The sequence below is a fragment of the Meira miltonrushii genome, assembly GCF_003144205.1.
Source record: "Meira miltonrushii strain MCA 3882 unplaced genomic scaffold FA14scaffold_6, whole genome shotgun sequence".
NCBI classification, from domain to species: Eukaryota; Fungi; Basidiomycota; class Exobasidiomycetes; order Exobasidiales; family Brachybasidiaceae; genus Meira; species Meira miltonrushii.
Window position 1 is genome coordinate 581,348 of NW_020289948.1, and position 12,485 is coordinate 593,832.

At 44.1% G+C, this 12,485-nt stretch overlaps 6 protein-coding genes across 6 annotated transcripts; 2 read left to right on the forward strand and 4 right to left on the reverse strand.

Annotated features, from left to right (window-relative positions):
* The first annotated feature begins 229 nt into the window (after nucleotides 1-229).
* Nucleotides 230-3,709, forward strand: FA14DRAFT_169263 (uncharacterized protein). The gene has a single exon (XM_025500194.1). It carries the CDS (start codon nucleotides 266-268, stop codon nucleotides 3,575-3,577), a length of 3,312 nt encoding a protein of 1,103 aa, XP_025352072.1. The 5' UTR covers nucleotides 230-265; the 3' UTR covers nucleotides 3,578-3,709.
* FA14DRAFT_158583 (uncharacterized protein) lies at nucleotides 3,641-6,643 on the reverse strand (the record flags this gene model as incomplete). Its single annotated transcript, XM_025497975.1, has 1 exon — nucleotides 3,641-6,643. One exon carries the CDS (start codon nucleotides 6,641-6,643, stop codon nucleotides 3,641-3,643), a length of 3,003 nt encoding a protein of 1,000 aa, XP_025352073.1.
* Nucleotides 6,644-6,858: 215 nt separating this feature from the next.
* Nucleotides 6,859-8,320, forward strand: FA14DRAFT_92967 (Phosphodiest-domain-containing protein). Its single transcript, XM_025503083.1, has one exon. The coding sequence runs from the start codon at nucleotides 6,874-6,876 to the stop codon at nucleotides 8,287-8,289; it is 1,416 nt and encodes a 471-aa protein (XP_025352074.1). The 5' UTR covers nucleotides 6,859-6,873; the 3' UTR covers nucleotides 8,290-8,320.
* Nucleotides 8,321-9,292, reverse strand: FA14DRAFT_92968 (NAD(P)-binding protein). Its single transcript, XM_025503084.1, has one exon. It carries the CDS (start codon nucleotides 9,270-9,272, stop codon nucleotides 8,352-8,354), a length of 921 nt encoding a protein of 306 aa, XP_025352075.1. The 5' UTR covers nucleotides 9,273-9,292; the 3' UTR covers nucleotides 8,321-8,351.
* Nucleotides 9,293-9,562: 270 nt separating this feature from the next.
* On the reverse strand, nucleotides 9,563-10,552 carry FA14DRAFT_158586 (uncharacterized protein; the record flags this gene model as incomplete). Its single annotated transcript, XM_025497976.1, has 1 exon — nucleotides 9,563-10,552. One exon carries the CDS (start codon nucleotides 10,550-10,552, stop codon nucleotides 9,563-9,565), a length of 990 nt encoding a protein of 329 aa, XP_025352076.1.
* An 803-nt stretch (nucleotides 10,553-11,355) lies between these two features.
* FA14DRAFT_158587 (uncharacterized protein) lies at nucleotides 11,356-12,186 on the reverse strand (the record flags this gene model as incomplete). The annotated part of the gene is made up of 1 exon (XM_025497977.1): nucleotides 11,356-12,186. The coding sequence occupies one exon, from the start codon at nucleotides 12,184-12,186 to the stop codon at nucleotides 11,356-11,358; it is 831 nt and encodes a 276-aa protein (XP_025352077.1).
* Nucleotides 12,187-12,485: the final 299 nt, after the last annotated feature.

Here is a 12,485-nt window from a genome sequence, read left to right on the forward strand (position 1 = left end):
TGGCGGTGCAGTAGAGTTGCACAGTTGCTTTTAGCGCATAAAATTAACAACAACAAACAACACAAAAGACGCGTTCACAAGTGTTAATTGGGAAAACCTGCTTACGTACGCAACTCCACTCAATCGTAGAATGATGACAAGCGTTGGCGCCTACACACACTCAAGCACACACGCACGGTCATTTTCATTTTACTTGAGGATTGCGAAGCTTTTTCTCAATGCGTGAACACCATCATCCTTTCTTTCAAACAACAAAGGGCCCAAAATGACGACATCTTTGGCTGATTGGATATCATCAGCCACTGCAACGATCTTTAATGTTACGTTGGATAGATCGATAGCAGAGTCAAGTCAATGGAAGAGAGTGTACCTAAAAGAATTAGCAGAAGAATTGAAAGAAGAGAACAAAGGGACACTACCTCCAATTACTGGCGAAATAGCCGATAGAGTCTTAATCGCTAGACTATCTTTGGATCCTTCCGAAACAATGACGGAGGACAATGATAAACTATCTGTACTGGCAAATCTACCTAAGGGACAGACATCATTCGACTATTTGGCAGGCGCTTGGAAACGGAGTAGGTCACAACAAGGACTTATCCGGAAATCACTATCTTCAGAGGACGCACCTAAAGCGCAAATCACACTCGATGAGACTAGAGTGCTGATCATATCCTATCTTGGCTTGGTGATCATGACGCCGGACATGTTTGCCAATGCGTCAAAACCTTCGTCATCACAATTGAGACAGAAAACTGTCTCGCCTTTGTGCCTGGTTCCCTCTCTACTACGACAAGGATCGGGAAGTTTAGCTTCGACTGCTGACCCATACGCTTCTACACCGACACAAGTCTCGAGCCTCTCAGACGGGGACGATAATCGATGGGCCGTTTTTGCAGCACACGAATTGCCTGACGTATTATCTGAATTGGCAAAACGTTTCGATGGAGAGGGCTTGGAGGATATCGTTGGACCTGCACTTTCTGAGATCGGAAGGCAGGTGCTGCAGGGTCCAGATGATGGTACGACAACCTCACTCAATCAGCCAACACCATCGACTTCAAATGGAGGACCTGGTGGAAACAACGAGGCTTTGAATGCTGCTGCAGCAGCTGGCGATGTACGTGCAGTCTTGGCTCATCTTTTAGGTCAGCAACCAGGTGGTGGCGCAAACGCAGCAGGTGGCGCAAATGCAGCTCCTACAAACCAGAATAACCCAACGCAAGGCGGGGAAGGAATTCACCTAGGGTCGATGGAATGGACGACATACGTAAATGCATTCTTGGATTGCTCGAATATCAAACCAATCGCAGTAAGCATAACGAAGCTCGATAATTTCAATCCTGCCAATCTCAATGGGCCATCTTTTGAGCGAAACAGTGTTCTTGGACCGATTTTGCGTTTGTCCTCCTTCGCTGATTCGTCACCTGCGATATGTCGAGACTTCTTTGGAGATCCTTCCGCGAAAGCGACTATGTATGGATCTCAGACTACTCTGCGATCTACTTTGACAACTATACATGGACTTCACTTTAAGCTCTTCAACAACCTCATTCGATCTGGCGGCGCTGAAAGTCGAGAAGCCGTTCTTGCATACTGGGGTACAGCTTGTGAGCTGAACAAAAAGAGAGGAGCGATGCGAGTGCGGTCGAAAGAGGTGTCGTCCGATAGCTTTATGGTGAATCTGTTCGAACTAGTGATGCGCTTCTGTGAGCCGTTCATGGATCTGAATTACTCAAAGATTGACCGGATCGATGCAGAATATCTAAGGCGGCAAAAGCGTTTCCAAGTGGACGACTTGACAAGATTGAATGCGAGTGAGCCAGAAGCGAAAAAGTGGGCCGAAGAAGCTTCTGCCTCTACCACACCGCCAAACTTCATCACAGAATGCTACTTCATCGGTTTACGACTTCTCAACCTTGGCCCATGCAAAGCTATCCGATCTCTGAACGAAAAAGCAGAGGAAATGCGAAGACTTAAGAAGCGCGTGAAGGAGGTCGAACAAGATCGAGCTTCATGGAGCTCTTCACCACAAGCTATGCAATACGAAGTATTCTTAAAACGTGCACAGGCCGAGGTCACAAGAATGGAGTCTGAGCTTCTTGCTACTGAAGTTCAATTGCTCGATGACGATTTCGTAAATCGACTTGTGATTTTGGTCAGCTTTATTATGACCTGGCTCGTACGTGTTGCGGATAACGGTGGAAACCACCCTCATACAACGGTCAAGCTTCCATTAAGCAAAGATGTTCCAGTCTTATTCCGAATGCTCCCTGAACACATCTTTGAGGATGTTTGCGAGGTCTTGCTATTCTTTGGTCGGTACAAACCCAACGCTTTGACAGAACCAGCAAAGAAGGATCTGGTTACGTTCTGTACGACATTCTTGAGTTCAGGATGGTTCATCACGAACCCTTTCTTGAAGGCGAAGCTTGTGGAGATCCTTTTCTATAACGTTCTTCCTTTCGGTCAAGCAAGTTCGGGTGTGGTTGGAGATTTGATCAACTTCCATCCTCTTGCTTTGGAACATCTTGTACCAGCTTTGATGTCTTTCTGGATCGAGGCCGAATCCACAGGGTCGCACACGCAATTCTATGACAAATTCAACATTCGTTACCATCTATCGCGAATCTTCAAAACGGTTTGGAACAATGCAAAACACAAGGAACGATTGAATTCGGTAGCCAGTGCTGATGATGATCGTTTTGCTGTCTTTGTCAATCGTCTGTTGAACGATGTGACGTTCTTGCTTGATGATGCTTTGGAAAAGTTGGTTGAATTGCGCAATAAGCAGGTCGAAATAGATAGCCAAGCATTCGCACAACGTACAGCCGAAGAAAGGAGCGAAGTGGAAGGCCACGCTCGCGGGTTGGAAGGACAGATCAGGAGCATGCTTGAATTCGGAAATGAATTCATGGAAAGACTGATCGACTTTACTGGCGAGGAAGGAAGGACGAAGGATGCCTTTATGCAGAGTGAGATCGTTGGACGTTTAGCCAGTATGTTAGATTTCAACTTGGATTTGATGGTAGGAGAGAAATGTCAAGAATTAAAGGTGAAAGATCCAAAGAAGGTCGGTTTCCATCCTCGTGAATTACTCAAAAAGATTTTAAGAGTGTATATGAATCTGGCAAAAAGACCAGAATTTGTCAAAGCTATTTCGGCTGACGGAAGAAGTTATCGACAAGCAACGTTTGAGAAGGCGATCAGGATTGCATACAAGTATATGTTGTATGGTGGACCTGAATTGGACGTGATTAAAACGATGGTTGAACAAGTTGAAAAAGTACGTCAAGAAGAAGCAGAAGAAGATGAAGAACTTGGAGAAATTCCAGATGAATTTTTGGATCCATTGATGGCCACTTTGATGACCGATCCTGTCACACTACCTTCTAGTAAGGCAATCTTGGATCGTTCTACGATCAAGAGTCATTTATTGTCAGATCCAACAGATCCATTCAATAGAGCACCTTTGAAATTGGAAGAAGTACTTCCAGCAACGGATCTCAAAGCTCAAATTGAGGCTTTCCGTTTGGAGAGGCGACAAGCTCGTCAACAAAGTAAGATGGAAGAATAGCCGTCCATTGTACATGCGTGATAGATTATAGCATTTCACATAATATAATACATTATCTTTTGTTCAACTTGCGGTATGTACGATGTTTTGCACGCAGATCAATGTCTGTTGCATACCGGATTCTACGTCTGTAAGCATGAGAGGCGGAATGACGAATCCTTGGTCCTTCACCAGTGATAAGGTTGAAATACGCAGAACCACCAATTCGGCTTGACCGGGCGGGATGGGACCAACTTGTGCTGCATCATCATCGGGTAAGAATGTCATTTTTGATGCTGTTCCGTCTTTGTTGACGAATGCGTTTCTGTTCCACTGTAACAAGACTGTTCGTGTGAAATCAGATCGATTGTCAATTTGCACTTGAACGTCCAATTCTTTCTTTGAATCATCCTCATCACCGATTGGGCTTTCATACAAGGCCTTGATTTCGATCAACAGTCCTTGTTCTTTGCCAGATTGTTGTACCAAAGTTGGCAATCTTGACCAATTTGCTTTGCTTCCTAAAGGAAAGATTGGTAAAGCACTTGGATCGAAATTTTGGCTGCCAGAAAGAGCGTTCTTGATATGCAAGGAGGATGATTCCAAGCGTCCATGTCGGATGAACGGTTTAGATTGCGTGCCAGAAGTATAATAAGGAGCATGACTCAATAAAGTACTTCGGCGTGCGCCGCTCGTTGAGCGGTTTGGTTCCATATTATCATACTTGCCATAATTACCACTAGCGAGCAAAGATGCCTGGCGGTTTCGTCTTGCTCTTGCCAAGAGACTAGGTCCAACCATGCTAGATGGCATTGCAGCAATTTGACTGTCCTTACGAAGGTAATTCAAGGATCCTCTTCCTCTCTCAACTAATGATTGTTCCAAGTCTGGTGCTCGTTGTTGTAATGGAACAAATGAGTCGGAAACATTTGTTCCACCCGTTGCGCTTCGTAGATTCGGCCTATGAATCGAAGGTGAGTCTCTCAGTGTGACTGTTCCTACACTTGTAGAAGGTGTACGGGTATCAGTAGTAGCACGCGATATCGAAGGTCGAATGGGTGCACTTTGAATCGAATTGTTTATCATAGAACTTGATCTGGGAAGAGGCGTCTTTGGCGACCCTTGTGCAGATGCCATTCGTTTTTGTGCCAAAGCAATCGGCAATGGCGTCGGTGTGTTTTTCGTTTCCTTTGGCTTGACTGGTTCCGGAGTCGGCTCTTCGTAAAGCGTATCGTAGCTGCCTGAAAGGTCAACCGTTCTCGGACCCAGGGTAAATCCACCTGCTCCTTCCGCTATTCTTTCCTGTAGGATGAGTGATTGAATCTGTGTTGCAAAATCTAGAGTGCAAGACCATGTCGACGTAAAGCTCTCAGCAGGCGAGAAATCTTCGGAGGATACAACGCCATTTGCGATCACTTTCTGCAATAAGACCGGATGTCCAAATAACTCGATCGTGATCGTTCGCTGCGTTTCAGCTGCCAAAGCCACTGGGTCCAGATCGCTCGTACTTAACGAGCCATCCATATACGGCAAAGAGAAGTCGACTCGATAAAGCAGATTATGTTGACTACCTTGCCCTATCACCATGCTTTTGACTGCTTCTCCAATCTGGTTCGCTTCAACATGAATCCTTGCGGAAGGATGCAGATTTCCACCGCTTTGTACTTCACTGGGTAAGGTAGCCTGAACGCTTATATCGTCCATCCGGAACCTGATACCGCTATTTGCTGGATTCTCGATTTCTACGCAAAGTACAAGGGTGGGTAAAATACCATTGTCGCCATCGCTTGAAGTATTCTGGCCAAAACCTTCGCCTACTCCTGCGATGTTTGTTGTCCGCATTCGCACCTGTACCGCACTTCGTACGTCTAATGCCTTTCTTGCGCTTCGCTTTACCACCATCAAATCTTCGCCTAAACCGGGGTCTTCATTTATTCCATCGTTTTCGCCTATATTCATCAGGCCTTCATCTGTCAAATCTCTCCTACCCTGTTTGAGGCTGTTGTATTCCTCTGCATCGCCCATATCGCCATTTGCTAGTTGCAGCTTTTCCTCAATCAATTTACCAACATCTTTTGCTCCTCGAGCAGGCGTGACTAATTTGCTACCAAGTACAGAACTTGGAAGTTTACCTAGCGGCAGCTTTGCCAGACTGGCATCAGCTCTTGCTGCTCGCTCGGTGTGTGACTCATCGGGATATGATGGACCTTCAGAAAGCGGACTGAGAAGGTCATGAAGGAAGAGTGCCTCTGGTGCCGTAGTTCGAGCAACGGGTACTAATGATGGCGCCAAAGAGCTCAATTTTGATGCTTGCAGCTGCAATACTACTTCTGAATTGACCACAATTGCAGGATTAGGATGACGAGAACGTAAGAAGATGACAGGCATTTGACATTGCCATTCTACTGTCCAATATTCCTCATCCCCTTGTCGTGTGAACGTAACATTTGCTCCTCTTCCCCGTTCAGCTTGCGCGGCGAATGCCTCTTTACCTTTTCCCGAAGAAGGCTTTTTGATGTTTGACTTTGGTGGGATAGCATTTCCCATCCACGTCGAAGAGAACATTCGAGTTGCCTCCATATTTGCATCGAGCCCCTGAAGTCTGACAGATTGATATGCTGTATCATCTTCCGCAACTGATGCGATTAATTGCGTGCTTGACGATGATTCCGTTTCGGCATGTGAGAATATGTTTGTTGCACTTCTTTGCAGTCTAGGCGGGACATAAGCTGCTTCTACATTGACTCGCAAGAAAGACAGAAGAAGGGCTAGAAGCAAGGGAGGCTTTTGACTTCTCTGTCCATATTCTTCTCCTTCATCGTATTCGTCATCATTTGCATCGGGTACCGTCAAAGGTATGTTAAAGTTTGGCAGAGAGTCATCTGATGGTGCGGGTAGTGTACGATTTGATGCGGGAATACGCAGTCGTATCGATATTGGAACGATTTCATCATAAAATGTTATTTTACGATCCCTTTCAGCTTCCGTCGGTCCGGCTAATGAGATTATTAAATCGGCCTGTGAAAAGATGATTCGCAAGAGCGATATCAAAGGTGAAATACCTTGTTCAACTTGTCCGTAAGCCATGTTTGAAGCGCACAGCGCTCTCTGAAGGAGTCAGAAGGTGTTGTTGTCAAGAGCAAGATGGAATGATGAGAACTTCGTTTGTACCCCCGCGTCCGTGCATGAGATTTGGGCGCTATTTTAAAAGTGAAGGCGGCTTAAACGCCTGAGTATCATTATGTGAAGCGGGAGCACAGAAGATTCATATAATCGGGATTCACTTCTCTTTGATACCCTCACTAGGGATTGCAAGAATGTTGGCCGGACTTGGTCGTATAAGGGAAGCAACATTTGCAGCAATCACCAGTTTGATATTGTCCCTTCTGCTTCGATTGCCATATTTCCAGCCTAATGCCAATGATTCATTCTTATCAAATGGAACACATGCTTGGTCTCCAACAGTGATTCTGTTATCCCTTGATGGATTCAAACCAGCATATTTAGAATCAGGACACACGCCAGTCCTACAAGCATTGTCTCAGGGAAGGTACTTCTCGCAAGATTATCAGTCAGTCGGCGTCCTTACATCTGATTATATGCTGCCAGCTTCGCCCAGCTTAACATTTCCAAACCATTGGACCTTACAAACAGGCTTGCAACCCTCTTCACATGGGATCATCGCAAATGACTTCCATAGAATTCGCGAAAAGAATGGAAGAATAGGCAAGAACTCTTCATTCTACTACACAGACCCAAATCGGTCTTGGGACGCAAGCTGGTGGCACGGCAGTCCACTTTGGGAATATTTGGTGAACAAAGGATTGCAAACGGCTAATCTGATGTGGCCCGGACCTCCGATCACACACAACAATATTACCAGTACATATTTTCAGAAATACGAAAAAGATTGGTCTGTTGAAAGAAGACATGATCAAATCATGCAATGGTTAGACTTGGACACGGAAAAGAGACCGCAATTTATTTGTGCATATGCACCTGATGTCGATACTGCAACGCACAATCTTGGCCCAGATCCACAATTGGTAGAGGTGGCAACTGCTTTGAGAAGAGTTGATGGATATATTCATCAAATCCTTACCAGTATTGCAGAACGTAATGCTTCTTCGATCGTCAATGTGGTCATCGTTAGTGATCATGGGATGACGTTCACCTCTAACGAAAAACTCGTTTATTTAGATGAAATTCTCGGTAGAGATTTGCTAGGCAAGATCGTAACGCAAGATGGGTGGCCGAACGCAGGTTTACGGTTTAGGAATAGTGCGGACGAAGAAGAGGCAAGGCGTAAATTGGCGGCAGCAAGTGAAAAGATGAAGAGAGAAGGCCGACACGGATTCGATGTCGTTGATCGACAGGAATTGGTAAAGAGGTGGAATTGGACAATGACTGATTTGGTAGAGAAAAGGGTGGCAAATTTGTGGGTAATACCTGAAGTTGGTTGGAGCGTCACTACACATCAAGAGATGGCGAGCTTTAATTTCGATTATGGTCCTCGTGGAAATCATGGATACGATGCAACACATCCAGACATGCACGCTTTCTTCCTAGCAAGGGGACCTTCTATTCAAGCAACATCAGCAAAACACATAGAATCTTTTCGCAATGTTGAGATCTTTAATTTGATCATGCATATGCTCGGTATCAAAGAGGCCAAGACTGATGGCAAGAAGAACTTTTGGGCTAAACACATCAAGAATCCCAGGATGGGATAAAATCTTTACACACTGCAATTGTACTTTAGAGACACTGATCGTAATACTGTATTTTTACACATTTAAAGCTTGCTTTGACCCGGTCGAACGTCTTCTTGCGTTTTCCATCCTTCCGGTAGCCAATAATCAGAGATCTCTTTAGGAAGAGCTTTGAAGTTTTGTGATAGAATTCCACCATCTGTGCCCAAGATGATTCCACTCAGATGTGCACCACCTCTTCCGGCTAGAAGGAGAGCTGGACCTGCAATGTCGGGTGGTGTTCCCTGCCTCCCGGCAGGCTGGGATCGATCGTAGATACTGCCATCACCATGTTTTGTCATCAAACTAGGGAAGTAACCGGGTGCTATAGCGGCGACGTTAACGTGAGATGGCTTTAAGCTTGCTGCCATTGTTCTTGTTAGATGACTGACGGCAGCTTTTGATGCCAAGTAACTCCAGCCTCCCGTTCCGATTGCCGAAGAAGGCATATTTGGGAAAGGTAAAGTTGCATACATGGAAGAGATGTTGATCACACTTGCTGGGTTATCAATGTTCGCATCCTTTTTGAGTAAAGGCAACAAAGCAACTGTGAGGTAGAATACGCTTTTGACATTAACAGCCATCACTCTGTCCCACCCTTTTTGTTCATCGAATTTCTCCATTGGCGCTGCCCATGCTACTCCACTATTGTTTACCAAAACGTGAATCTTATTCTCACGTTTTGCAATTTCTTCTCCTAGTTCTTTACATCCTTTTGCATCTGTAAGATCAGCTTCCAACGGAATACAAACGCCTTTTCGAATCGCATTTAATGAATTTGCCGCTTTTTCCAAATTTTTCATCTTTCTTGAACAAATGTATATTCTTTCACAACCACTTTGAACGAATGCAGTTGACATCATGTACCCTAAACCTGTTCCACCTCCTGTCACCACGATCACCTTTCCACTCATATCGAAGAGTGTTCGATGACTTAAATCTGGTAATTGCTCGGCCTTTGACATGTTTGTTGATTGTGATTGTGGAAGATAGGAAGAAGAAATGCACCCTTTACACGCTTACAGTATATGCATCGGCTATCCGGGCCTTACGCGGGTAAAATTGCCGGCACAGAATACATCAAATAATAACGCGGGGTAAACGACCAAACCACCATCATTAAGAGGGAGTAAATGGATATCATTGATTCAGATCTACCAAGTAGTACTGTTCTGTGAAGAGGTATCAGTCATGAGGGGATAAAGACTATGAAGGAAAAAAGCAAGAAGAAGAATCACTAGACAAAATGAAGATCTCAATAAGAAGGGCCTGAGCAATACCAATCACTCGCAGAAGGAGTGTAGGTAAAGCAAGCAGAGTAAGAGAAAGTGTATTGAGTTGAACTGGAGCTCGTTGTTGTTGTTGTTGATGTAGAGCTTGAGCTTGAGCTGGAAGAAGAACTCTTGGACGAATAATCAGAAACCTTTGGATGCTTGTAGACCTTCTTCTTGCCAGAGCACCACTTACTCTTATGGTGCTTCGAGCCCAAACATTTGTTCTTGTAACCGTATTCATACATGGCCGCTGCACTATTACCGCATTGTTTGAATGAATTGGGAACCTTGACAACGCTTGAACATTTCTTTCTGTATGATGTTGTACCACATGAGCTTGAACTTTGTCTTGAGATGTTTGCACAGAATTGTTTACCTTGAGAAGTGCATGAATTTGGTTGAAGGTATTCGATCGCATCTGCCATTGCACAAATAAAGACACTGATGCTATAGCTTGACGATGCGTAAGAAGACGGTGGCATATGCATTTCCAACAATTGGAACAAAATTGAAATTTGAGAAGTGATGCCTTGTAAGATGTGAACGATCACGCCCGTATAACCTTGTTGATCGGAATACGGTTTGGCATATTTGATCATTGTTGTAATTTTGACAACGTCTTTTGCTGACCAAGCAAGGTATTTGTCGATATGATGCGCATTATTAGAGTCCAATGTACCTTGATAAACCTGTAACACTTGCGTTGCTTGATCGATGACTTTACCTAAAGCGAACAAACCTTTTTCAGCTTGACTAAAATCGGGAGGACCTTGAATGTTTGCAGAAGATTGTGCATTTGCCAATTGTTTGATAATCATTGCCATCTCTTTGAAGTACACATAGACATGCTTGTCTGTTGGAACACCAGCATTTTGTGCAGCTGTAACGTCGCATTGATCGCATGCTTTTGATGATCCAAGCAAGACAGAAAGGCTTATCAAAGTAAGCGCGAGAAAATGGAAGAATCTCATGGTGCAAAGGGAAAATGTTGAGAGGGAATTGGGAAGGCAATCAAGCTTGCTCAAGGATGGGGGTATGCTTGTTGAAAAATTATCGCTTTATATAGACTAGAACCATCTTTAGCTTACTCGATTTCGATATCGGAAGGTAGACATGCTACTCCAATATAAATCGGGCGCAAATGAGGATCAATTGGCGAGCGTAATTCGGTATGCTAAAACATTTTCAGCCCCTCCGACGCCAGAATGCAGTAGTATGAAGAAAAATTGTCATCGCGATAAGTGTCATCCGTTTGTCACTAGTGTAATGGAATTAAGAATGCGATTCTCTGTGTGAGTTTGAAGTTTGCTTTGACGCCATTGTTTTCTTGGCAATTTGACAGTACAAACAATGTTGGAGAAGTTTATTACGTTTTGTCTGATAACGACGCCGAACGGCCACCGCGTTGGCGCACTTCCGCGACTGGAAAAAGAGAAGGAAAGTCAGACTTCATTTCGCCTTTCAACGTTCTCTTTAGAAAGTCCGAATTGTTTGACATACGGTTCCGTTGACGATTCTCAAGACGTATCACAGAAGATGCTACTGGTATGGAATTAAGGGAGAGGAAGAACCCCTTTTGTTCGGCGCAACTTAAGAAGAAGAAGAACTAGAATACTTACAACTCTTTTCAGAACATGAAGGTGAGAATGACATGCATTAGCGGATTACAGTCAACTATCAAAGTCCACTTGACCGTGTGAGAAGGACAAGGAAAATAGATGCTAAAGTTTAATGAACCGTCAAAGTCCGCTAAATGACAAAATCCCTCTAACGATCACCAAGCGGATGACTGTGAAAACGCACAGCTTGGATGATAAGTGCACGTTGACGGATTGCCGTTCGAAGGACACCATTCGGACGATTGTGGTTTACCCATAAGATTGTTATCTGTGCCATACTTGAACATAGCAGTTGTGCTATTACCGCATTGAGTAAACGCAGCGGGAGGAGTGAAGATACATTCAATTTCTTCTGGGTTTGGCGGATTTTTGTTGGTTGGAAGCTGATCGCAAAATTCTTTTCCGCCTTTTGCAAATGCACCCGGTTGTAGGTATTCCATCGCTTCTACCAAAGCACAAATAATCTTGGCAAACGAAAGTGTGATTGATGAATAAGCTGCACAATGTGGCACATGTGCAATCAAAGCTTTGAATAGCGTTGAATATTGACTTGTAACGCCTTGAATGATCTGGACATTCTCTGCTGTATAGTTGTACTTATCCGATAACGGCTTTCCATATTCTACCAATTTGGTAATATTCACGACGTATTGAACACTCAATTTGAGCGAATTGTCAATCTTCTCAACGCTTGATTTGTCAAGGTCGCCGTTTTGTTGCATCAATACTTGACTTGCTTGATCCATAGTCCTGCCAAGTCTAAACAACCTTTTTGCTGAACGTTCAAATGTAGCATTCGCAGGTCTTGCATCAGAATAAGGCTCAAAAACGGATAAGAGCTTCAAGATTTTGTTCATCTCCTTGAAATACGCTGGAATGGGCGTATTTGTTTGTGGAATTGGACATGTTGCACTTGCATGATTGTTTGCATTAGCAATGCTCATCAGCATCAGCATGAAAATCGCTAAGAAGAGTGTTACCTTCATTTTGTAGATAGGGTGGTAGGTGTAAAGAATCGAAAGAGGAGGCGGTGTTACCCCTTTAAGTATTGGTAAGAGTATGACTTAATAAACACATATCGGCCCGCTTCCTTGCGTGCCAGGATTCCATGGATCAAACGCACAACGGATCAATGTTAATATGCTCATATCCGACGACAGAGTCAGTGTAAAGTTGTATAATTCCGTATTATTCATTCATGCATATTCAATCAAATTGCAGCAACAGAATGTTGTCAAAAGTTGTCTAGTACATGTATTGAGATAAAGAGGATTCAACAGGCTGT